The 27,892-nt window shown below is 37.9% G+C and overlaps 1 protein-coding gene across 1 annotated transcript; it reads right to left on the minus strand.

The window, feature by feature from the left end:
- Nucleotides 1-11,147: 11,147 nt before the first annotated feature.
- opn7b (opsin 7, group member b) lies at nt 11,148-24,255 on the minus strand. Its single transcript, XM_062428015.1, has 5 exons — nt 24,168-24,255; nt 23,911-24,073; nt 23,155-23,282; nt 11,761-12,095; nt 11,148-11,648 (listed from the first exon to the last, which is right to left on the minus strand). The coding sequence occupies exons 1-5, from the start codon at nt 24,253-24,255 to the stop codon at nt 11,148-11,150; spliced, it is 1,215 nt and encodes a 404-aa protein (XP_062283999.1).
- Nucleotides 24,256-27,892: the final 3,637 nt, after the last annotated feature.

Raw genomic sequence — 27,892 nt, forward strand, 5'->3', positions numbered from 1 at the left:
AAAACTTGAGGTGAACATATGTACAATTCTCCCTGCTAGTTAAAAGTCCAGATTTAAACCTGCTATAAACGCTTTGTTTGCAAAGTAACCACTACTTCCTCCTTGTGATGTTATCATATGTTTTGTGCATGCCCACAAAAGGTCTCCATTCTGTAGCCTTTGTTACTAAAGTTGATCCACAGGTTGTTCACATTGTCCACATGCATATTTCAGATCTGATTCCAGCTCGATTATGTATGGATGTATTTGAGAAATATCTATTTTAAGTAAAGAACAAGGGGAAAAAAGTGAAATGATACTATTATTGTTTGTTTACGTATAGCCTCCCTTACCAATCAGAACAGCTTATTGGGGCCTTAAAGAGACAAAAGCTAAAATGGCCAGTTTGAGTGAGAGGCTGAACTAAGGGGCTGCTTTGATTTGTTTTGATTAAAGTATAAATTGTCGAATTGTGGTAAGTTGCTACTTACTGAGGTGATTTTATTCGCTTGTATAGATACCAAATGATAAGTCATATTCTGCTTGGAAAAGTGAGCTTACACAGTTCAGTCAGAGAAACTTGAGGCTCCATTAGGGTCCGTGTGATGTAATAGATGCCGATCCGCTGTGCATGTGTGGAATGCGTCCTTTAAGGCAGACTATGCATCTGTGGTGTGTGCAGCTAACTAAATCTGGTGCAATACAATGCATTTCTTCTCTTCATGTAAGATTATTGATTTTTTCTAACTAAACATATGGAGGAGGCCGGGCTAATGCCAAACAACCATGACTTCAATGCACTGCCTGAAGTACTACTACAGTTTCTGCAGGTTTTTTTCTTGCAAAAACTGTCATTAAGCACAATTGATAAATGAGAACCATTTAAAATGTTGCAATTTATGATTGACAAACACCATAAATCTATGCTTTGCTGTTGCAGTCCAACATGCAATGACACATACCTCCCCTTCTACTGCAGATCTGGCAGAATGAAGACATTCTGGCAGATTGTGTTCAGCAGGGACATCTTGTTAAGGTGAGGTGGCCAGATCATGACCATCTGTTTTTTGTCCATTTGCATACAGTGTAAGTGCTCTCGACTACACATAAATCTGCAGGGTTAATGTAATAGGCCAGGTGTGCAAGGAACAGAGTGAGAGGAGAAGGTGTAGAAACAGAAGCAGATACAGTACTTTTTCTAAATGTGTCCAATAGGATGAAATAGGAAAACACACTTTTCTCTTCTTTGTTGGTTCAAGGTCAGAGATGTTGATGAAACTGTGGTAAAAGATTAAGATTAAAACTGAGTATATTACTGACGGCTCATATTCCACTAAAGCCTATTATGTAATACTAATGGTTTAGCTTCTCATAAGAGATTATTGATTCAGTCATATATTGAAAAAATAAAGAGAACTTTCATTTTTCATTTATATCCCCAGTTTGTTACCATTTCCACACAGTATGTACACACATGAACATCAGGTTTGCAAAGCACCTGTGTTGAGTAAAGCGTGATTAGTAAGACCCTGCTGTCTTCAGTGACAGGAAACACACATGAATCTCAATCAATAGTCTTGTTTTGGTGATGCAGAACACTGTGACAAAACCAATTAGAGCTAATAAGCCTTGCCAGTCTGCTAAGAGGTCCCAGCAAGACAACGTGTATATGCGAGTGTGGGTATGCTTGTCTGTACACAGGGGAAAAGGGCCTAAAAATCTCTTTAATGGAAAAACAATTCTCACAATTACCACCAAGACACACATCAGCTGAAGTGGAATTAACAATTGAACCCTAACCTGCTGTAGAAAAAATGTATGGACTTTGCAGTTAAGTCAACATTTAAAGTTTTTCTTGGAGTTAATATCTAGTAACCATTAAATGGATTGCAGCTCAAAGGATACATTTTCAAGTCTATCTTAATGCAATAAGCTTTAGTTGTACCTCAGAATACAAATATACACTAAACAAAGCCATTTCAGAATTTCCAATATTATGGCTTTTTTTCTTTTCATCTCAGTCTACCGTTTCAGGCCGTTCTCATCCTCTATTCGTATGACATCGTACAAAAAGTTGTGCACTACTTTTCGTACGATATCATACAAATTTAAATACATACAGTAACACAAGTGATCAGTGCGCCTGCTCAACCAAGTCTCACAGCTGTTTTTAAAATAGCCCCAAAATGTAATCTGTTGATTCAAATCCAGTAATCCACGAATATTATATAGGCAAAGGCTATTTGCACCCCGGGTGCAAATATCAATGAATGCTATTTGCACCCCAGTACAATAAGAAGTGGATGCTATTTGTATCCTGGTATATATAGCAAAGTGTTCTATTTGCACCCGTCTTGTATGCTATTTGCACCCCAGTACAATTAGGAGTGCATGCTGCGGAACTGAGTGTCGGAGGGGAGCTTCTGGAGATACGGAAGACTCCCGTATCCTACCGGGACAGCGGGATAAATATACGTCGCTGTTCTCTTCTGTATATTATATAATAATTTCTATCCGGTGAGATCTATCACTTCCCAGCGTGAAAAAATGTCAGGTGTGGCGTGTGAGTGTGAGAGCAGCTTGAAATGTGTGTCTCATGGCCAATGCCTGAGATTTCAGAGGTCTGAAATGTATTTGGTATCCACGGCAACCATAGACTTATCTGTAACCTGAAGGTTGTAAATTCAGATATTTTTGGGTTGTATGCATTTACTTAACACAGTTATGAAAATGCAGCAGTTTTTCCGCTGAAAACATTATCAATATATAACTGCTGCTGCAAACACTCGAACCTGAGTCCCCTGTACTAATGACGGACACGTTGTCCATTACGCCACCACTTCGGTTCTACGTAGTGACGTGACAACCCAATATGTTTGCTATTACAGAAGATAGATATTGGCGACAAATTATTTCTAACTGACAAACTTATGCTTGTATGCATTCACAGAGGAAAGATTATGAAAATATAATACAACTTTCCCGCCAGAAATGTCTTTAGAACAAACATTAGAGATGAAACCTTTCTAAATTCGCCCTTTTCTGTTGGCGTGGAAGATGAATGTCCGCCATGTTTTCACGTTGTTATACGTCTAGGGTGCGAATAGCTCAGCTGTGTGGCCGAGGCTATTTGTACCAAGGGTGCAAATAGACACTCCGTATTATATATTACTTTAAAAATATAAACGCTATATTATTCAACATTTAAGCAGGAGATTTTACCCCCATTGTGTCTTTATAAGTCCCGGTAAGACCGGATAATTCGCAGACGATTTTACACAAACACAAAAACAAGAAAGTGTCCTGGATAACTCAACGAAATGCTGGGTGAATGTCATGACCATTTTTAGTCTTTAGTAGACCAGTTTTAATTAATTCACCTTCGATTGTCAGAAATACGTATTGTTTCTGCCGCTTTGGACATTAGCGGGAGTGGCTACATTAGCCTACCCATGATCCTCAGCGAATGTTATTGTGAGGAATAAAAAGAGAGAAATAAACATTTGTGTCTCAAATCTTCAAATGCCTTAAGACTTGCTTGCGCAGGCACACTGATCACTCATGGTACTGCATGTATTTGAATTCGTATGATATCGTACGAAAAGTAGTGCACAACTTTTCGTACAATATCATACAAACAGAAGATGAGGATATGTTGACCATTTAGGTCCAGACTGAAATATTTCAACAATATCTCTGGGATGGATCAATATGAAATTTTGTTCAAACATTCGTGGTTCTCAGAGGATGAAGCCTAGTGCCTTAGTTGACTTTTCATGCAGAGTGTGGTATCTGTTCTGACTTTTTCCTTTGTTCTGTGATATCTTGTGGTATCCTTTGGTATCCTGTGGCATTCAAACACATGCTGTGCCTAGGTTAAAGGTGAAAAGTCAGACTGACCAGTTGTTCAGAAGGTGGAGTTTTTAGAGATAGGAAACCTTATATATAGTGTTGGAAAAACTGTAGTAGAGAGAGAGACTCTGATCGGTACCAGGGGCTCTGTCAAGATTGGATGTTTGACACTGTTCTCTTTTGTAATCAAATCTTTAAATATACAAGTGAGACGTGTCAGCGGTGGTTTCCTTCTTCATCAACATATCAAGAGTTAATCATTATATACTACAAGAGCCACCATGAGATTGACATTTTTGGATGATTTACCATGACATTTTGTATATATTTCTGTGGTACCCAGAGGATGAATTTGAATGAAGTTGAGTTCATAGTTGTACATTATGGTTTTGAAGCTATGTTGTAGGCTGTATGTCGTGGATGTCCGCTTTTGAGGATAGCATTAATGCATATGGCTGTCAAGAGGTCGTGTAACCCAATAAGCTAGCAAAGCCTTACATAAACGTCTCAGTCTTTGGAGCCATTTTCTTACAAAATAATATGCCCAAACTCTTAGTGGCAAAGGAACATGTCATCCTTTGCAGTGGTGTGGCTCATTGACATGTTTTTGATAGTTTTTAGCCAACAATGAAGCTCTACGGCACAGCAGAATAAGAAATGTCAGGCTTTGGAAACACACACAATACTTGAAAGTAGGATGACTTCATTATTGGTTTGGCTCTACATAGAGATATGTGGACAGTAAGAAAAACATTGATTAAAGTCTTAATAATCTTCTCCTTTTCAGTAGCCCACAACTAACGTTGGCATCTCCGGCACTTAACTATAAATCAAAAGGGCTCCTGTTAGCGACATGCCATCCGTTGACTTTGCCTTTAGCGCCATCATCAGGTCAAAATTCAATTGTTCAATACTTTTGGTTTAACTATCTAACAATTTATATTTAATTGCAATGAGCATTGCAGTCTTATGGAGCAGCTAGTGTGGCTTACTCTTGCTGTTGTTGGGTGCGTTAGCTGCCTTGTGTCTCTTCTAGGTTGTAGCCGAATGATTATGATTCTACTTGAACTATTTAAAACATTTAAACGAAGAGAACATAAAAGTAGGAAATCACATATTCATTGAATCCTGAATTATATTTATTTATCATTCCATTTTACCCCAGAACAAATTATATGTCCTTGGGTAGATGTATACACTTTTCATACAATCTTCAATATTTTTTTTAACAAAAAACAAAAGATGTAAACATTTTTCACAGTGCATATGAAACGTCACTGACAACAATGATAATAATTTCAATAATTATAATGTAAAAATAATATTACCTATAATAAAACCTATTCAGATAGATAGACAGACTTTTTTTCCACATACAAACATATAGATATATGTACAACACATCACATTCAACCTTGTTTGTGTCTTAGAAACTGGGGGAGAGGAGCTGCAAAACTTCTGATGTGTGTGTATTTTTATCTGCTTATGCCAGCATAGTACAGTGCAGTCTAAATTTGCAAATCTCCTGAGTGTTTTCCTTTCACAAGAGAAAAGGATATAGGGATTCGGTACAAAGACTTTGCTCTTCAGCTGCATTCAGATAATTCAGATTCTAGTTGCATTCTCTTGATCGCATTTAACTTTATTTACAATGGCTTAGCACAGATGTATAGAGAGCCGTGCGTATAGGATTTATCATACTATTCAGAACCAGTGTAGGCGTACGAGTTTATTAGGTGCATTATAAACTGTTATAAATACTGCATATGAAACTTCTGCTGATTTCCCACTTGGATGATTGTATCGCTGAGGAAACTAACAACACAATAGTGGGAACGTGACCTAAATAATGGCCAACCGTTTTATGGCTATGTAATTTTAGTGATCTTGCAAGTAGAATATTTAAGTTCAGTTAAGTCTGTCCTTCTCACAGCTATTAACTGAGCTAAAGGAAAATGGATTCCAGCTGCAGTGAGAAAAGCCACAAACCTGGAAGTCGTTTTGCACTAAAACCTTATAATACGAAACATTTATGGAAACACCTTCAAGGTAAAGCCAGCGGTAGCAGCTGAAATAACATAAAACCCTTCACCCCCATTTCAAGACACTGCAAGGGCTTTCTCCATTCCCTATTTACACATTTAGACTGATATTCATGATCATATATTAATAAACATTTGGCATCTGTACATACACGTTATCTACATACATGCAAACCAAATGTCTACATGAAATCCCTGACATCTCTTATATACAGTATATGTACATAGTTTCAATGAGTAAAGCCAGTGAAGATGACCTAGGTAGGATTGGCTAGTGATACAGAGTATACACCCAGGTGCTTGCAGTATTTGTTCCTTGAGTAGAACAGAATAGAAAAAAAGTCAGACATTTTCACAGTTATGTTTCCTGGTTTGTATGTCCATTTTTGCCCAAGAGTGTGGGCTGAGCAAAGCCCATCCAGTGCAGGACTGGAAGCCAAGTCTTTGATATGTAAGGTCTTTTAATGGTAACCTGCATATTGGTAGAACAATAAAAGTGTCAAAAACAACAATTTGGCTTTGACAGTGAGTGTAAGGTGATTGTAACCTTTGGTTCCAACATGACATGCAGGATTTCACTGATCCTTCAGCTTTGACATCACTTTTTTCCTAAAACTTAACTCCAACATGAAATCAGCAACATCCTTCAAAGATCGGAGTAGTAATCCAAGTACAATCATGTCTTTTGTTTTGTTTTGTTTTTCAGGAAATTGCACCTTGCACAGATAGCGGGATACTTATCACCCATGTGTTGACCCTGGACGTTACAGAGCAACAAACAGTAATGATCTGCTACCCTGTACATCCATGTAGTTATAAAGTTGTAAGTTACATAGCAGAAAGAAGATGAACATGACATTATTTTCTTACACCACAATAAGAATCAACAGTATAGTATAGTATAGTATAGTGAAAAGGCCCACTCGTCTTTGCAAACATTGAGTCTTTTTACAGCAGTAAGGCATTCACATGTTTATATGTCAGCCCTGGGCTGAAATTCATTTACCAAAAATCCCTGGGCTTCCTTAAACACACTTGAACATCACAGCTCTGGGTTAATGTTGTCAGAGTGCTTGCAGCATACGACATGTGTGATTTGATTGGACATCAGATGTTTCCACTTTTATGCTAACTTTGAATCACTCTCATGACTATATCTGTTTTTTGGAATAACTATGAAAAGTTGGGAATAAGTATGCTCCAGATTGGGGTTTAGTAAACTCTGCTAAATGTTTGGAGGAGATATCCCACAATCAAATTGTGAAACAACTGTAGCTGGGCGTTCAGAAAGAAAACAGAACTACATTATAAAATACAAGGGGCTGTGTTGTTGTTGGTATGTTGTTTCAGGTTCCATGAGACAATAAAATACAATAAAGAAAGATCGGTTTGACTACATAATAGACCCAAGAGTTTGAAAGCTCATTAGATGGCAAAACACTGCACAGCTTTTTGTAATATGAGATTTTGGAAAGTTATCAGGGCAGCAATTATTCTATCTTTCATTGTGTTATTTGGGAGATAAACAGTGCAAATAAACCATTCAGGTTAAAAAGTAATCTACCAGGAATTTGCACTTTCATGCAAGAAGTGCAGCCAGCAGCAAAATACATCACATGCACTGAATTGGTTGTTTTGCATGACTTAAAGCAAACTATTTAATGACAAACTGAGCAGGAAAACATAATGGGAAGCCGTTCTATACTCAGGTTTTCTGTGGAAACTACACAGAACTGCAATCTGTCCTCTCGTGATGGTAAAGAAAGGATACATGGCATGGCATGAAGTCACACCAGTCAACCCCAACATGTGCTCAAGCTGATTTAATTAATCTTGTCCATGGTAGGTCTTTTTGTACTTCCATTTGATGACTTATGCTGCCAAGGGAAAAGTACAAAACTGCTTGTTAGACAAAAATGACAGTTAAGCTCAACTATGCTGTTGGCCTTGTGTCTCATATGTCACAAATCCTTTTTTGAACAATAGGACCTCTCTTTTTAAAGAGGCAAGAGGGGCGCTAAAGGCAAGTTGCCTATATTCATGCATAGACATAAAGTTATAGGTATCTTCTTTTGTTATAGTGGCTTGACAAACATGTTTGACTAGCAAGGACCACACCCACAACATGATGTGCTTGAACGATTTACTAAGAAAACGATTGATGAGCATAGCTCTTCTGTTGCCGACTGCATTGTGGGGAGGCTCGTAGAAGGTCCGCCGCAGCACCCGGACAGCGAGGACCCCCAAAAACCTCCACCAAGACTGAGCGGATCTTAAGAATGGTGCGACGATGATACGTGGAGAAATTGCTAGTATAGCCAGGAATGATTAGGCGCTTGTCTGAATTCGGAGATGAAGAGAGGCTCTAAGAGGCATCGATAATGAAATAGTTATAGTGGCGAGATAGGACAACATGTAGGTTACGTTGAACGCGTGAAAGGGGCGTTGATAATGAAATGGTTGAAATGACGAGAGAGAACGACAGGTAGGTTGCGTTGAACGTGTGACAGGGGCGTTGATAATGAAATGGTCGTAGTGACGGGATAGAGCGACAGGAAGGTTATGTTGAACGTGTGAAAGGGGCTTTGATAATGAAATGGTCAAAGTGACAAGATAGAACGACAGGTAGGTTACGTTGAACGTGTGAAAGGGGCTTTGATAATGAAATGGTCGTAGTGACGGGATACAACGACAGGGGCGCAGAATACGAGAGTGGAAGGGGAGGAGAAATCTAGGTGGTATTTATAGGAATGGCCGGCGGCGGGGCAGTTGTGACGTGGTCCTGCTCCTGAAAATTTGCTTAATAAACTACTCTTAATATGCCCATTTTAGTGTTTGTTTGTTTTTTGTTTATGCATCAGATCCCAGAGAATTTGGTGATATACAGTAAGCTTCTCTCAGGAAGTGCCCATGGAAGTACATGCTCACAGAGGCACATTAGAAAAAATAAACATACATACAATGTAAGTAAACCATAAGATATTTCTGTCTCTTCAATACACACACACACACACACACACACACACACACACACTATCAGGGGCATTTTATGCCAGCGCAGCAAACACTCTGTGCCTTAACCGCGTCACCTACGCCGGGATAAAGAGTTATAACTACGCGTGTGTACAGGCGCTCTAGTCGAGAATAGCAAATAATGAAGGGGTGATGGGTGATAAGTGTGATGCCACGTGCGAACACAGCGGACGCCTGTGTGCACGCTCGTCTCAATGTACAAGTAATTATTAACTTTACGATGACGAATTTTGAGTTTAATAGCTGCTTCGCTTCACAATTCAAGCAGTGCATGTATTCCCAGGAGAAAATGATGAGACTGTTTAGGCTCTGAAGCGTTGGCTTTAGTACAATAGTGGCACACACCTTAACGTCTATAACACATGACTAGAAAATTTCGCAGAAATTTACTGAACACGCGTTTTAGTATAGTGTGCTGGCATAAAATGCCCCTGATAACACACACACATGCTCGCACATACACATAAACAATCTAGTTGGACCATTTTACAGGATATTTCTGCTTTGCAATTTGTAGGAATGGTGATAATAATGTTGTACTCATCAAGTTAATTGCTTAGACAGGGAACTCTGGAGTTAAAAAGTAGACCAATAAAAGATGCAGGTTTGACGTTGTTTTAAATAAATTCCTAGGCTAGCAAAATTTATTTGGAGAAAATTATCCTGGGGTCTAAGGTGATTTATTTAGTCCTGACTCCAAAATAATAAATTCACAGTAATTTATTATAAAATCTAAAATTTGACAGCTTTGAACCAGCCAATGTTTGGCCGTTGTAAAAATCCATCACAGTTTACAGACAAGCTTTCTGGCAACTTTGAACTTTCTGTGCAATTAAGGATTATTATTGACATTATAAATACACACTGGGTTTAAAATAATCTGGCTGAATGTTGGCTTGTTAATAATCTGCTTGATGGTTGTTTCCAGATCTAAGCAGTGACTTTGGTGAGTTATCATAACCAACAGAAACCATTACAAGAACTATGAAAATAACCCAGGTTTTATATATATATATATATATTTATATATATATATATATATATATATATATGTGTGTATATATATATAAAAAACAACCAAAATTATCCTCCAACATCCCACTAATGCAGGGCTCAATTTTGTTAAAAAGGATGAAACAGTTACCTGATTGCACCTGATCAGCCTCCTGGAAATAAAAGATGACAATTTGTGAGCATAGTGCCCTCATTAGCTCATAATCCTTTTCCATGCTTATGAGAGCCAGCTCTCTGTTTTATGAACACTTACTGATTATAAATCATAGACAAAAACAACCATTTAAATACAATCTTGTTCTGAGTATTTGATTCCCATCGGAATAAAAATTAGGATGACCTTTTAAGATAATTCTTTAATCACTCTGATTATTGTATGAATTTTTGTCTGTATTTCATGCCAGAAAAGCAAAGCACTTATTTGTCAAAAATGTTGACATTTACATATTATCTGTCCCATTGCAATACATGTTTGGTACATTTTGAAATTTGTAGCTTATTTCATATACTGTTCTTTACAAATGGTATGTTTTGTACCGACGGATCCTATCTTGTACATTAGTATCTTGAAGTCTCAATATACTGTGAAAATGAGAGAGAATAGAGCTTGTTAAGTGATGTGAATTTAGATTGATTACTCCAAATGTTCTCTTTTTACTAGATAACTCAGTCATGCCTCCTGTCTTAAGCTCAGCTGTTTAGACAAAATTGACATTGGCGACTCCTCTATCCAGAGGCATCAATACAATACCCCTTGGGTAAAATGTAGGATGTCCATATTCATTTTTACACCTCTAATAATGTTACAACAATTGTAATCCCCCTGAATCCAGCTTGATTTGCATCATTACTCCATGGATTCGGAGTCTTACTTGCTTAATGTTGGTTAATCAAAGTGATCAGTTAGTTATTGATGCATGTTGATTTAATCTGATGAAATATCAATGTGCACATCTGTGTTTGCATGTTGGTTGTGTGACTCATTTATTATCCTGTATTGGCTTTTAACTTCGTGGTATTTTGGCAGTATCACATATTTGAGGCATGAAACAAATTCTTAGTTTTTAACATTGACCTTCACAGTTCTAACTTTTTTCCTTCATCAACCTAATAGTTTTTTTATTACGTTTTCCCTTTTCCCTGACTTGCAATTAATGTCTTTCAATCTTCCATCTTGTCTTTTCCACTTAATTTGCTCACGTTCACACTGTCTGGCTGAGTTTAAGTTTAGAGGAAGTCGCTCTGCATCTCATTGGAGAGCTGACTGACAGCCACTTCACTATGTTGTGATCCTTTCAGTATCCTGGCAGTCTGCTGGGGGTTGTAGTCTGTAACATTTTCTCTGGTGCCAGCGGCTGATTCAGGGCATGGGCAGTGTCTGCAGGTACCATGATTCTCCGGTAGCCCATTTGACAGTCTTGTAGAGTTGCAGTCTTCTTTGTGGTGAGATTGCCTGCAAGGTCCCTTCTGTGTGGAGCTGTGCTGGCACAGACACCCACAGACTGTACTTCTGCACTGGGCAACATCCCGACAGAGGAACTTGCGGAAGTTGGGCTTGAAGACCAGATAGACAATAGGGTTGTAAAGGGTGGAGGACTTGGCAAACATAGCTGCCAGAGCAAAAGCCATAGGTGGAACAGTTCCTGGGTTACCGAACGCTGCCCACATGGACACAATAGCATATGGACTCCATGCTGTCAGGAAACCGATGCAAACTGCCACGGAAAGCTAAAAAGAAGCAACGTGAAAAAAACATTTGTCATGTAAACACAGATTTATATAGTAAATAGTAAATAATATACAGTATAAGTAATCTTGTAAACTGAGTTAACCCATTTACCTTAATAATAAGTGCATGTGCATTGGTGATCTTGTTCTGCGGGGACATGTGCTGCTGCACAGCCTGGCGAGAGCCCCGGACGGTCAGCAGGATGAACGTGTAGGACAGGAATATGACAGTGCACGGCACAATATAGCAGAAGAAGAAGAGGCAGATGATGTAACTCATAGCTGCAGAGTTTTGGCTGGGTGCATGCCAGTTGATGCAGCATGCTGTGCCGTAAGGCTCGGCCCCATATTCTCCCCACCCTGACAGGGGACCTACAGCAAACACTCCAGCGTAGCACCAGACCCCAGCAACCAGCAGACAGGCATGGCAGTATGAAAATTTGTTACCTGAGGAGAAGGGTAATAGGGCAGAGACAGAGGAAGGAGAGTTGGGGGAGTGATTACTGATGGATGAGGACATAGAGGAAGGATATAGAAACAAGAGCATAGCGACAATATGCTACTAAAGCATGGTGCTGTGCGATATGGACAACATTTTATATCCCGATATAGGTAATTTTATATCCCGATAATGATATATGTCCCGATATAGTATTTTCAGTACCAATTCCTCTTTGGGTTCTGTTTCCACTGTGTTCTCTGCCAAGCTCTCCGCCTCTGCCATGTTGTTTACATCTATGCTCCCCTAGCAGTGGCGTAAACGAGTCTTTGCGGGTGACGTAAAAATGCTACCACAAAGTAGTAGCGTTGCTGCAGTTACATTACCCTTCATTCATTGTTCATACAACATGAACTCACATGATACATTTGGATTATCCGACAGTCATTCCGATGTTGAGTTTTACTTTACACTGCGTACCTAAACCACAACTGCAGTAAAATTGGTTAGCGGTGTTAGCCGCTAACGTTAATGTTAGTATAGCAACAGAGCTAACCCAGTACCCCACACGTTAAAATTACGATATAAACGATAGAGGGTTATAGACATTTTTATTTCGCACTACGATATGTATCGTAATATCGCACAGCACTATTAAAGCATATTGAGTCTGGTTACCTGATGCTGAAAACAGGCCATGAGTGAGGTGAAGAGAGAGGAAAACAGAAGAAGGAGGAAGTAAATAAATATTATCCTATAAAAGACAAACTTAAAAGGAATTTGTGGATAGATGGATTTAAATGGGAAAATTAAATATATCCTGGAAATAATATCATGTGATATTATTTAGGATAGTAAAGATTTAGTGAGCATATTTTGACCTCAGGCATGTTAGGATAAGCGTGCACATGGCCCACAGGAATGCACATGTTGAAATTAGCAATCTTCATAAAGCCAGGAACCCAAAAATAAATATTCTGTGTGTAAGGAGAGTAGCTGCACAGCATGTTTGCTTAGAGGCCAAGGTATGTGAGAAAAACCACTTGAGAAGCTACACAGCTGTAGAAGCCACAGATTTTTCTGTACTCTCCACAGTCTTGGCTCAGTGCACAAAGGCCCCCGTGTTAGGAAACAAAGTCACCAAATTGTTTGCCACATTTGTTTATGCCTGTGCACAATCTTGCCTTTCGATTTGCGTTTCACGAAACTTGCCACTCTAGTGTCCTATCAGTGTGGGAAACCAGCCATGTCCTGCAATGTGATTGACTTGCTAGTTCATTGAGTGCTGAAGTTGTACTAAGATTCAAAATCAGATTAAGTAAAACGCTAATAGTGAAAAATGTATTTATCCATAAATGACTGACTGACTCCACTACAGTAAATACCCTACTCAATGACATTGTGATATTAAAAAAAATCTGAAGTTGATTTTTGTGATAGATTTTGGTATTTTATTGGTATCAGAACCTATTAAATGTATGTAAGCTTTATGAGGCATTTCTTCTTATAGTGGCATGATTAGTGGTAGATCACTCACTTCTCATTACTCATATGCCACAGCATGAATACGGGGATCTACAGGAAACAATGAATTAGCACTCTAACCGTCAGCTGTAATTGATTTAGACGATTGCTTCTTCACTGTGGAGGAGAACACAGGGAGCCTTATCTGTGGCGCCACACAGCCTCTTCAGCTGGTTGTCAGCCCCCCTTACAGTTCAAACTGAGGGTGGGGGTTGGTGATTAAGTATTGTGGCAGACACTAAACTGCGTGGTGCTAAGTAAAGGGCTGGTTAGCCATTACAGATGGCTTTTATCTGATGTGAAGCATCACTTCACTGATCAAACTCTCTAGCTACGTATGTGAATGGCACATGAAGGATTTAACCTGAGCTCTTTTTACACGCAGAGCTGAGCTCAATTTCTAACAAAAGCCTCGACCATGTTTTCACACAATATAAAAGGGTTGCAGCAATCTAGGGTTTTCTCCCCTGATGCCAATAAAAAAATAGGTTCACAATTTCTCATGTCCATCCTAAAACCAAAATACGTAATGACTACTCCTCATAGGTCACTTTGGTGTTTATCTCCTTCATTTTCATCTTTTGTTAACAACCTGCACAGAAAAAAAAAATCACTGGACACAGTCTAGTTCTGCTGCAAGCCAAATTTCAGACAGATTATATATAAATATATAGTATAAATATAAGGGCTGTCAGCGTTAACGTGTTAATCACGATGTAAGGGCTATTCACTGACTCACTCACAGATTGCGGTTATAATGGAGCTGTGTAAACTGCAGTGCTCATGTGTTCATATGGTAGGAGTCTTCCTGTTCTATTTGGGCTGTGGCAATAATTTTGAAAAATAATAGCTTGCAGCAACATATTGGAGAAAAAAAAGAACTATGAACTAGTTCATTTTTGGAACTGTGAACTTAGTTTAGTTTGATTTATGAACTATGAACTGAACTAGTTCATTTAGAAAGTGAACTTTCCCAACACTGTGTACTGGTGCCACCGAAGACACATTGCACGTCACTTCAGGAAGAAATATAAATGAAATATAAATTATATGACATGAAATATATAAATCTATCCACAATTGAGTGCCCCCATACCCATAATTCATTACAACTAGATCGTTTTTACCTATTTGTTTCAACCGCACCAGAGTTCAGCAGTTGGTGCGGATCGAGACCACCTATTTTTGTGGTCTCGGACCGGTTAATTTGGTGCGGACCTGAGTGGGATTGTTGCATTCTGACCGACGCAAATGAACCGCAACAAGGGGTCAAACGAACTACAGTTCGATTAAAACGCACTAAATGCTGTTGGTGTTAAAACGCCCTCAATGTTGCCAGAGAGGCCGAAATTCTCATAGCCAATACCATCTAACATCAACACAGATACCCCTCATTGATTCAGTTGTCAGTTATCTGTAAGTCAGTTCTTTTTAACTGTAAAGATATTTCCCAGTTCCCCTCCTTATTCTCTGCTATTCACATCCCATCTCCCTCCTTTCATTAGACCCCTCTTATTAAGAGAACCAAGGGGGAGAGGACGTGTCTGACTCATCAGACTGGAGTCTTTAGTTTGATTGACTTGCACTAAATCCATGCTCTCCTGTGAGAACAACGAGTGGGAGGTATTTTGTCTGTCAGCAGGGGTCCATTCAGAATAGTAAAACCCACATGAGGAAGGTGCTGCTGCTATGGTGAAACACTAATAAAAGGAAAGAGAGAAAGAACCCCTCTGCATCACATTTACCCATCTTCCAAATGCTCCATCTCTTCTGCTACTATTGTATGTGTTCAGTCTGTCAGTTGCACCAAGCATTTTCTATAATGCCTTGCTCAGGGACATTTCAGCAAGCATATGGCATTTATCCAGTTACATTACCTATAGTAATGAGGCCAGCCTGACATAATCTATGAAGAAGTTTTGTAAGAATGGTTAAAAAAAAAAATGCATGTGTTTAGTATTAACATGAGCAGCATTTTTACTTTTACAGACATACCTGTTCCCTACTCATTAAATTTAAATCTAAAATTCAAGACTGATTAGCAAGGAAGTCAGTCTGAAATCAGAATTAAACATTTAAAATCTCTGCAGATCTTGTTTCTCTCTTCTCATTTTGTGGTTGTGATATTTAGACTAAACCAAATGGACAAATCCTCTTTAAAGACTCTTTAAATGTGCAATAAATTAAATTCAGCCTCTCTGGATGTCAGCAAACAATTTGCTATGTAAAGATATAGGGCCTGATTTACTAAAGGTTTGTGTGTGTGTAAAAACATGTGCAAATCACCCGCAAAAAATGTGCAACTAATGTGCTACTAACGCGGCACACTGAGGTTTGCGTTTTTCAACTGTGCAAGATAATACGCGCTGTCCATTTAGTACATTTACCATAATGAATATGTAATATTGGGCGTTTTTACCCCAGTGTGTAAAATACAGGGAGGAGAAAATGCAAATATGTTATTTAGCACACACATTGTGATTTACCAAACCTGAAGGTAATTTTTCTGCGCTAGCTGCGTCTTTAAATCACACACAATCCTTTTGTTTGCGTTGTTATCTGAGCTTCTATGTTTTTTGTTGTGATAGCCAGTCCAGCCGAATGTGCATGTTAGTGCATGTGAACATGCATTTAGAAACATGGCATTACAATATGGTGGGCTCTGTGGAAGGAGACCTGCTCCCTATGTAGATTCTCTCATTCTAAAGTAATGAAAACACACAATTCTTATTTTCAGATGATTAAACAATGATTAAAATATACTTATGAATATTATATTCCATTTCTTCTAATTCTCTTTCTCTAGATGCCACTAAATTCTACACACTGCACTTTTAAGAAGGAGATTAACTTTGAACCGAAACCTTTGTAGAAACAGTTTTCCATCTCATCAGTTCTAAGAAGAAATTTGACTCCATGCTCTAAATAATAATCCCAGTTGGATATATTTCTTTCATAGTCAGTGTTTCCCATTTGAAAAAAAAAAGTAAACATTTTTTTATTCTGATTTTAGTGAGCCACAAAATTCACACTGACACTTCCAATCCAAATAAATCACAGATTATTGTCCTTTGACAACTGATGCACCATTTTAAATTTAATGGGATTATCTCTCCATATTAACTCCACACATGGAAACTGAACCCTATGTTATCAGCCCATAAATGTTATCATAGTTTTGCTCTCTGTCCCTCAGAAACCAAATCTTCTGACATTTTTGCTGTTACTGTATAAACAATTCCTACACTACATGTCTCTTTTGTCACACTTTTTGCAAAGCACATCCATTGAAGTGGCTTGTAACTTGCCCACAAACCCACTCTGCAGAGGGAAAATATTTGGTCATTGTCAGTCCTCTTATTCACCTGACAGTAAGCTCCACTTATAGATAAAGAAAGTGGTAGCAGCAGCAATTTAGGCCTTTATACATGGGTGTAGTAGACATTTTGATGTCCTGTTCTAAAGTCAAACAAAGTAATAGCAGCTGCAATTTAAACTCTTTGCAGGCAGCCACTGCCTGCAAGGAGTTTAAATGGTTGCTTCTTTTTTGTTTCTTTTCTTACTGTTCCTGTTTTCTTTGTTCTTTTCTTTGCTTGTGTGTTCAAGTTTTTACATTTAATAAACAAAATTGAGCTTGTAAAGCACAAACTAATAGTTGTATGTATAAATAAATTGATAATTTATAAAATCATACATACAACTATTAGTTTTTTCTTTTTTTCTCTTTGTAATCTTGTACTGAACTGGGTATAACATACATCAAGTGTTAAGTCTATGTACTGTATAGTATACACTAACAAAGCACTTTATTAGGAACACCTGTGCATTCAATACAACAGCTCTGCCATAAATGTTATGAAGCTTATACATTTTCAGTTTTTGTTGACATATATATAAATACTTGGAACAACTATTCTGCCAATTAACAACAGATGATCTCAATCAATAGAGAACATACAAGTTAATTTCTCAAGCAAGAGAGAAATAACTTTACTTTCTTTTGGCCTTTGTTTTCCACCCTGCTTTGTTTCCATTGGACAAATAACAGACCCTTCCTCCCCTATCTAGACTGCTCAGAGGACTGTGTAAATGACAGACTACAGATAACAAAACTCCAGCTCACTGGCAATAGTGTCAAAATTACAGAGGCTGTTATTTTCCCTTGGCTGTAGATGGCGTACATCAGAATGACTGTATCAGGTCTAACCTCCTGCTCATGGTGTTAGCTTTCGTGTCACAAGTTGGTCTGAAACTGCTGGTGCTGCAGGTCTGCAATTATCGTCTACAGTAGGTTTGGTTTCCGGTATATTTGATAGCGCAGCTGTCTGCTAGAGTGCATAAGCTAGTTTAGAAACAACAGGACAGCATGGCTAAACAGTGTTGGTAAGCAGCATACAATTGTACAAGGTTCCTTATGGTGTCATGAAGGCATAATTATTTGTGCACATTTGCTTTTCAAACTGTTTTATTTGTGAGGCTTGTTGTCTCTGGGGTTTGAGGCTCTGTAATATAGACTGTGCTCCTCTGGGACAAAAGACAAGGGGAGCTCTTTAAAAACACAGCCTGTGCCTATTAGCAGCAATCGTTAAACCAACTGGAGTCTGGGATAGACTTCTAATTTGATTCGGATGCTGCTAACTGGTAAACCAATTTTTCAAAGCCCATGTGAAGTTGGATGTTGAATTAGTTCATTAGTGAGACCTATGTGATACTCGCTGTCGATCAGATCTATACAATCTCCAGCTGTGTTTTATAACTCATCTAGGCTGCCAACACCACATTTCTTATGCGCTCTGCAGCGTGCTACTGTTACTAGTTCTTCCCTGACGAAATCTGCCTTCGTCTTCTCTTTTCCTACAATAGCAATCATACTCTGTTAGGGCATCTTTTACCTTGTGTATTAGGCATCCCATCGGTACAGTTTTGATACAACATGCATTGGATTGGCTCTGTTCTGTGTACTCCTGTTGTTTGTATGGGTGAGTGTGTGTGTGTGTGTGTGTGTGTGTGTGTGTGTGTGTGTGTGTGTGTGTGTGTGTGTGTGTGTGTGTGTGTGTGTGTGTGTGTGTGTGTGTGTGAAGCATATAAATGCATTCCTGGACTCTAATTAATGGGATAAAAGCATTAAATCAAAGCTTTAATAATTTGAATGGTAACAGTGTATTTAAAAAATAAAAAAGAGACAGACCCCACCTCCACTGTCTGTGCTGCTCAGGAGATTTGGTTTAGACATGGGCAATCATGTAAATAAATCCTCAATGGGCTCAGTGACTAAAAGATGAATTATTCTCATTAGAGATTTACTGCTTGAAGAGTTGGCAGTCATACTAATGCAAGAATTGCACAAGGACTGAAAGATGGGTGACTTAATGCTTAGTGAAACTGCCTTATGAAATGTCACAGTTTTTACTACGGTTGCAATGTGGCCATAATGAGTGTATGAGAATGTGTGTAAACCGCTGCCTGTTTAATCAATATCTGCTGCCTGTTTAAATAATATATGTAGAAAAAGTTACATTATATAATGAGTTACAGTATGTATTATGCAAACCAAATCGCCTCACTTTTTTCACAGCTGCAATCTTAAGATGCACTTTAGAGAAATACTGTATTTCACTTCTGTGCAGAGATGTTTGTGATGTCAGGATGGATGTGTCAGCTCCTTATAGCTCCTTTTGCTGTCAGATAATGAACTTGGCAACTATGGCTCCCAGAGGCCATCAGATTAGAAATATGTGGGACTAAGACTTTCAGAAAGAGAGAGAGAGAGAGAGAGTGTTAAATCTCAGTATTAGAGAGAGCATTACATTAATATAAAACAGAAAGCACTGTCACTAATTAGCTGACCTATTAATGCCCTGGCCTTACATCAGAATTTATTTGCATGATAACTCTAAAATCTTGGCTGGATGGAGTTGATAATCACCAAGTCTAAAAACATTCATATCTATAGTACAAGGTAGGTATGAATCTTGGTAGGTAATGGCCAAAATAATTGTGTATGTGTACACATTTTTTTCTCTTTCATAGGAGTATGTGCTCATTCACACATAAAGAGCCTGACTCTGCACAATGTTTACTTTGCTGAAAATGCATTTGTTGACGTGCTTGAAACTGGACTTGTATCATGAGCGTGTCTCTGATTTCTACATTTTATTTTATTGATAATTAACTATAAATATCAGACCAAAATGAACTCATAACATATCATCGATTGTCACAATAAACATTACAATAACATAAATGTAAAGAAACCTCTAGGCGATGTGCTGCTCTGTAACTTGCTGCTATAAGGTTTTCAAACCTCACCTGAGATTCTGTCCTTCTTTCAGTTTGGGACAATGTTTCATGACAGAACCACAGTGATGCTCAAACCTATCTTTAAATCATACCAGAAACTTCTGTTTATATAATATTAAATTCAACTCCTGAACTTATGGCTAGATCTTTCACTATGACATCAGAGCTCAGATGAGAGGCTGCAGCTCACCTTTCTGTATGTTCAGCAATCCAGCAACACCTTGATATTGGTAAGAATATGTCCCAAATGTCCATACTGTGCCCATACTTGATAAGTTGTCTTCTACATAATGTAAACACTTAATGAAGGGGAAAAAAGCATTTTCAACTTCCTCTATAATGTATGGTAGCTACAACAGTCATTGTTATGATTTTTGGATATGATTTTGCAGTTTTTTGAACCATAGCATTGGCATTTTGGGCACATTTGCTATTGCCTCTTGAAATGCTGGTAGTTGTCTCATGTTGCATTGATAATATCACAGTGCTAATTGTCAGGCATCTTTATTTATGCTTATTAACGAATGGAGCTAATTAACAGTTCACCTAGAATAACTGTGCTGTGTGTTTATTTGTAACTTAAGCAGATTTAATTATCTTGTCATTCCCCTCTATGGGTATTGTATCTTCTAAATTGATTTGGAATGTTAGAGAAATGCACGACAACCCACACAAATAGGAGTAGATCATGGAAACCCAACACACACTGTGGTTCAAATCCTGCTGCAAGGCAACAAGTCTGACTGACTACTGAGGCTTTGTCTGAAATCACTCCCTCGTTTGCTCATTCACTACTCCCTAAAAAATTGACACTCAGTAGTTTACTCGATAATGAGCAGCACATCTAGATTTTGGAGACTCACTTACTATCAGTTATCAGTCATTTTTGCATCCATAAAATGCAGTGCATTGCATTGTGGAATTGTTAGCAGAAAATAGTGGAGATGGGATGGACACTACATTTTTTGATCCATTGTTGAATTTTTAGGGTACAGACTCAATATAGATTTATAGCATGTATGCAGCTTACTATACATAGTGAATTTTGAATTCAGACACTGCCTGAGTAACTTGCTGCATTCTAAATATGAAAGTTCATTATTGAACTTATATAGCTTCACAAAATAATTCCAGCTCAAGGTCCACTTAGCCTATCCAGGGATTTAAGCCATATCACAAGGTCTTTATCAGCAGATGGAGTTTGCTCAGTTGTTATGGAGTTGGAACTGTTGACATGCAAGCTCAGTAGCTGCATTGATTTTGTCTATACAGTAGCACTTATTGGACTTCTCGTCTGTGTTGGCTTATGAATTAAACATGATCAAACTGAGTGTGCATGACAACAGATTCATTTCCATGAACATTTTGCATATATTGTCGATTCCAAATTATAAGCAAGGCAAAAAGACAATAACTGGTTGAGATAAAGTCCAATATGTAACTTTTTCACCTTAAAATAACCAGACCTATTTTGTTGAGTTGTGTGCTTACATTATTCCAAATGTTTCCAACAATGTTCAAACCCAGAGACATCTGTAATTGTATTAAGATAACAGTCTGTTTCATTCATATTCATCATATCCCCTTTGATGTACTTGTGCTTGATTTACTCGATGATTGGAGATTAATGGCTATTTGGAAGCACTGGAGAAAGGGTTAAAATTAGGTTGAAAACCCCCAGAAACTAGCATGTTTGCACATTAGCTAACTAGTTAGCTCCTCTATGCCATCCAGACAAATGCTATGGTGGTCACTTGGGAACAGGGTCTGTGAAGTTGAATAACAAAAAACAGTTGATTTTGCCAAAGATTAAATGTAGGTATTTTGCATTTGGAGTGAATTTTATGTTTACTTACAGCATTCAATAAAAAAATATTAAAAACCTTCCCAATAGGAATTTAAGGTTATTCAATATTTTTTTTAAGGCATTTTATTTGTAAATGCAAATTTAAGACATTTTAAGACTTTTTAAGGACCTGCAGCCACTGTGCATTTGATGAAGACCTTGTCATATCCAGTAAAAAAATAAGTGGACACTTCATGTGTCTTAGGCAGATGATATAGCTATCTGATCTCCAAAAAGCTAAGTGTAAATGCATCCAAGCAGTCTTTGAGCATTGCATATATTTTAGGGATTTGAAGTGTCAATGAAAGTGTATTAAATAGCATCTGGATTTTGTCGTGACATTTTAAATCAAGTGTGAATGGGGCCAGTCGTCCTTGACATATATTGTATTTCTTTCTGCATTTCTTTTCTACTGAGCTCTGATGATTGATTTGTAAACTGAGAGAAGCCTGCCTTAAACTACACTGGATTATAATGAAACTCTTTCACCTTGACATTATATTAACCTGTGTGAACAGTTGCTATTTAATGCTTTGAAAATAATTTTGATTGTATGGCTACCTCAAGTGTACTTGACATCTGAATGTCAACTGTAGACTTTGACACCATTATCTCTCCTGGCTGAGAGTGAATATGTCATGAATAAGTCAACATGTACTATAAATCAAAGAGAAAAAGGGCTTCATGCTTGGTTTTTGAATGCCATTCTAATACATGTCTTTGTCTTATGTAAATTACTTTGAATTGCCTATGTGTTTGAAATGTGCTTAATAAAAATACTTTGCCTTAATAGTGATTGTGTTTTATTCACATTTTTAAAAAGTGCATTTTCATGTTATAATAACAGTAAATACTCATTATAACAAGAAAGGTGTTAGAATTATTTGACTGCATTTGTATCTCTGCAAATGTTTGAATGAACTGAGCAAATCTTATTTTCTTTTAGGGTGAACACATAATGAAATTCTGCTCTTACTAAACATCCTTGATGCATTTCATATATACATAGTTCATAAATAAGGGAAGTGAATCCATTAAATGGCCATGCAAACATGTTCTTATTTACATATCCTGCAGTTTAAAGAGATGTAAAGATGACCATGAACATTACCGTTATTGCACTTTTACTATGCAAAGAGCCCTTGAGGTACTGGCTTTACAACATTAATATTTTTTATTTTTAGATTCAAGGTGCTTGGCTTCCAGGCAGGTTAGGGATCTAAATTTCCAACCAGGAGATCAATAAGGGTAAATTATGCCTTCTGATTATTAGTATCAAAAAAATTATATTAATAACACTTTTAGCCCTGCTTTGAAATAGTCTGTTTTTTATGTGTTTATGATAGTTGTAAGTGGAATAGTAAAACACACAAGTAAAACATACAAGATTGTCTTACCATAGTTTGGGCAGCAAACCTTGAGCCAGCAGATGCAGGAGAGCACTGTGAGGTTGGTCAGACTGCACAGGCCAAACAAAACGCCACAGAAAGCATAAACCATACAGGTCGTCTTGTTAAACAGCCACCTGAATGGAGACAGGAAAAGACAGGGGAGCACTGGTTACTGACCAACATCCTGATATGAGGCCAAGAGTTCTCTGCAAAATCCTTTTGGCCTTACCCTGGGTCATAAACACCTGCAGTGAACAATGATACATTTTGACCCAAACATTGCACACGTGACAGCTACACACAGGAAGGGTTAAGCAGAGGATGCATGAGAGTGTTATGGGTTGAAATATTTTATTGACTGTTTTGAAAGCTATTTTTGTCTACATTTTTCGTGTGATGGAGACATTATCCTCTGCTGTAGGATTTTAGAAATACTGAAGTTATGGGTATTAAATCACCACCACAATGCTGAATCCCTTTAAAATGTCATTATTTGTTCTTACCCAAAAACAGTTAAATTTAGAATCTGTTGAGTCAAAAGCTTATCAGCCTTAAAGAATCTACTACGGCTGGCTCATGTTGTTAAAGCCCCCAAATTCCCAGAAACAATGAGGGCAAGACCTCAGTATCCTCAAGAGCTTTAGCCTTGCTTCTTTGTCCCTTTGTTATTGTCTTTGCCTACTCAAGTCCCTCAGGGACACACTGAATGTAACATAATAGATGAAATGAGAAATAATATTGAGGACTTGAATGGTCGCTCACATGTGAGCGTAGGCTGAAGGGATAGCCAGTGGGAAGAGGGAAATGGTCATGCCCAGGTCACTGATGGAGAGGTTAACCACAAAGAACTCTGCTGGCTTCAAGGAGGACTTCTTTCTATAGGCCACGATCAGCAGGATCCCATTCCCCAGCACTGACAGCACACCTGGAAGACAGAGTTGCAGGATATCTGGGGCTATTGGAATATAATACACATTTATATGCTTCAAGGGTATAAACATAGAAAGAACAAAACATACCAAAAATGGTATAGACAGTTCCCATGAAGAAGTCATTGTCTTTTGATATTCTGGACACGAGCAGAAACGTTTCGGAGGCATTTCCCATCTAGAACAAAAATGGAAGAACACACACATAGACAGGGAAAAAGTTGAGGGAAAATAAATCTTTCAGATTGTGTTTTTGCCTTCTGGTAATTTACAGGAACAAATGAAAAATGACTTCCTTACGAATATAAATCATGATACTTGAGATAGGACAAAACAGGAAGTGACTTGTGGAGTAGACCACAGCCACTGTTACAATGCCCTAAAACCAAGTTGCAATTTTAACCACAGTTAAGCTTCACTTTCTCCAGCCTCATTAGTACTGTTTTGAACATGAGGCCAAGCCAGACTCTTACAGTCTCAGAAAGCCTCTTGCAGTACATGCCTGTGCTAATGTAAGTTAATGCACCTGTATATCTCTCAGTACTACATACACCTAGAGAAAATGATAACCTGTATAACAGCACTGCACGGAGATGTGTATTTCATTCAAAAATGCCACATATTTTCTGCCTAAGTGGTGACATATTGAACCATGAAGGGCATTTACTACTCTACTTCCTCTGCTTTTTTGCTACCTACACAGTCTCATCAAAGAGCAGAGAGAGAAGAGCCTGTTTCTGTGTACCAATTCAATTCCGTCCTTCACCTCAAAATCATTCTCATCTTGGAAACCAGGCAGTTATTTGCATACATAGTGTGACCTGACAATACAGTGTTCGTTGTGCCCAAGGCATGTTGCTGAGGCAATCTTTTTAAAAGAATTTATGAGTGGAGATAACATAAAAATGTATCCATAGCCTTTCTATTTACTCAATGACTTCACCTCTACTTACACATTAAAGGGAGCTAACAAAGGGAAGAGACATGTTAAATCACCTGGGGTTAAGAGTGAAGCTGCTTTAGGACAAATCCCTATTAACATACACGCAGGAGATTATCTTCAAAGAGAACCAAAGGTGAGGAAATTGTTTTAATGTTATTCTGTACAGACCTTTTTTTTAAATTGTATGTGGCCTCTGCAGGTAGCACAGCTTGTAAGCATATACAATCCTGCACAAGTGCACAAATGCAAATGATTGCCTGTATATACAGTGAAGTCATCTACAAAGAACAATTTCGTTTACATGTTTTTTTACTCAAATTACATCACATAGTACTGCACTTTTTCATTAATGCATGCTATTTAATTACTTTCCCATAAACCACTTCTATGCATCATGTTCTTGTGGCAACAGTATCTTTTTCTTTTCAGAATGAAACAATCGACATCTCAGCCTTCTTTGACAGTGTCCCAGAGACTGCCTTGTCTTGTGATAATATACAATATGTTTCGCTTTTTCCCTTTTCAAAGGTTCCCACAGATGTTCAGTGGGGTTGAGGTCTGGTGACTGCAGGGAGAAAGGATACGATATGAAGATCCTTTATTAAGCCCTGAGGGGAGCTTTAGATCACACCAGCAGATGAGTATACGCAGAAGTTACACAAATGGATGAAAGATACACTTACAAGCATCCACTGTGTAAACAAGTACCAGTAGTAATGGATTAGGTTATAATGGGTGTGTTATAATGTGTCTGCAAGTTTCACATTTATTAGGAGTGCAGACATTAGAAAGAAGAGTGACATGGATACAACAGTATACCAAATGAAAGTCACAGAGTGTGCTGATTTCATAAAAAATATATGTGTACCAAGAGATTGTATAAGTACATAAGAATAGGAATTAGAAATGTATATGCCTAAAATAATATCATGGACAAAAATGTACCTGTAAAATAAAATGTGTCATAAAATGAATACTGCAGACTTTCTTCTCTCCAGCCCTGCATTTGCTATGGTACGTTCATGAGATGGTCTCCTGTGATTATCATGAGGGTACTTAGAGTTAATGACAAAAAAAATACAGTATGTCCAGACAGTAATTTGACAGCTGGAAAGTTTGTGTTTATTCAGCCCAAACAGCTAAAATGCCAACTGTAAATTAGCTGTAAGCTAGCTAGAAACAGATGCACTGTGTGTGTCTGTTTGTGTGCTTCTGTGTTCGTGTTCAGCTCAGCTTCTGACTGAACTCAGAAATCACCAGAGACTCCAGTTCTTTTTTTCATGTCCTTCCCCCTCTCCTTCTTCCTCTCATCTCTTTACATTTATGAAGCAGCTCCAGGAAATGCACAACTTTTTTGCTCAAGTTCACGCAGACTTTCTATTTAATCAAGCAGCTTCTAAAATGTACTTCTGTATGAACACACAGCAACAAGCACCGCAATATAGTATGAGAATTAAACAAGATATGGTCTTTTTTAAAAAGAACTCCATTAGCTGGAAACTCAGTAATCCAAATTCACATGTAACAAGTCAAGACAATAATAATAAAATACTTTTAAAAGGAACAAAATTAAGGACAAAGTATATAATGACATTGTTTGTCTCATACTACCTATCTACAGTATTGACAGTATTGATGTCAAGGTGTCGGTATCCTTGAAACAAACTAGTCTGTATGATTAATCGTCTGACCATCATCTGTCTGAAGTGTTTATAGCTTTTTAATTAATTAATTAAATTATTTAATTTCAAATAACCACACTGGCTTTGAGTGTGGTTATTTGAAATTAAATAATTAATTGCTTTTATATAGAGAGGATGGATGATTATGATTTTGGGCATTCATAGTGTAGCACTCGTTTGTACATATGAAAATTGACAGATTACTAGTTCCAGAAAGTTACAGAAATTGTCCACTGCAGTTCCCTGCCTGGTCTGAAGTCAGAAAGGTGTTGGGGGAAGGAGTTCAGACTCTGTTTGATTATCTGACAAGCACTTTGGCATACTCAACCCTTCAGCCCTCACACTTGCACGTCTGTCACAACTCTGCTCAAGGCTTCACAAAGTGGGGGCGATCACATATGAGTTGCAACTAAAAATACATTTCTTGTACATAACTAAAAGATAAATTAAAAACAACCAAAATCAAACATGGTGGAAACCAGAGGAGAGAGGACAAGTGACTGCCTACTACCAGCTTATATAGAAGTCTGTCAGTCCAGGTGAGCTGAATCTCCCTGACAACCCAATTCTGCCCACCAGGACAAGGAGTCTGTCCAGAGAGGGTCGTCACAGTGTCTAATTAGCACAAGCTCAGTTGCCTCCTGTCTTTGCTTTAAGACTGTTTTTGTGATTATTCAAAGAAGCCTGCTGTTTCTAGTCTGGTAGCCTATATTCCTGTGTAGCAATGCCTCAATAACACAAAACTATGCTTCACTTCCAATACTCCTCATGTCTCATGTAGGCTGCAAACTCATCCAGCCTGATGACAAGCAATTTTCACATTCCACATGAGACTGGGTTTCTTGAGTCTCTCTGGTTCTTTTTCATCTTACCTTCACAGCGGGCCTCCAGTTTCTAAGCAGCTACACAGGGATATCTCTTGTATTTTAAAATGAAAATCATATAATATTTGTTTCCCTTTTTTTCCTCTCTGTTCCTGAAAGTAAAGTTTAAAGTCGCAAAGATACAAAAAGAAATGTAGATTTTTTTGAAACAAAAAGAAGAAATTAGTTCTTTATATTGCACAAGACTTTTAGGCTTCACTTTATATGCAGTTATGTGCATCCTCAGCAAGTGGAGTGTAGGTGGAAACCAAGTTGAATTTACTTTAAGGTTTTATATGCCTTGACTGTTTTTTTCATTTTTATTCA

Source organism: Scomber scombrus, chromosome 10 (assembly GCF_963691925.1).
Source record: "Scomber scombrus chromosome 10, fScoSco1.1, whole genome shotgun sequence".
Lineage (NCBI taxonomy): Eukaryota > Metazoa > Chordata > Actinopteri > Scombriformes > Scombridae > Scomber > Scomber scombrus.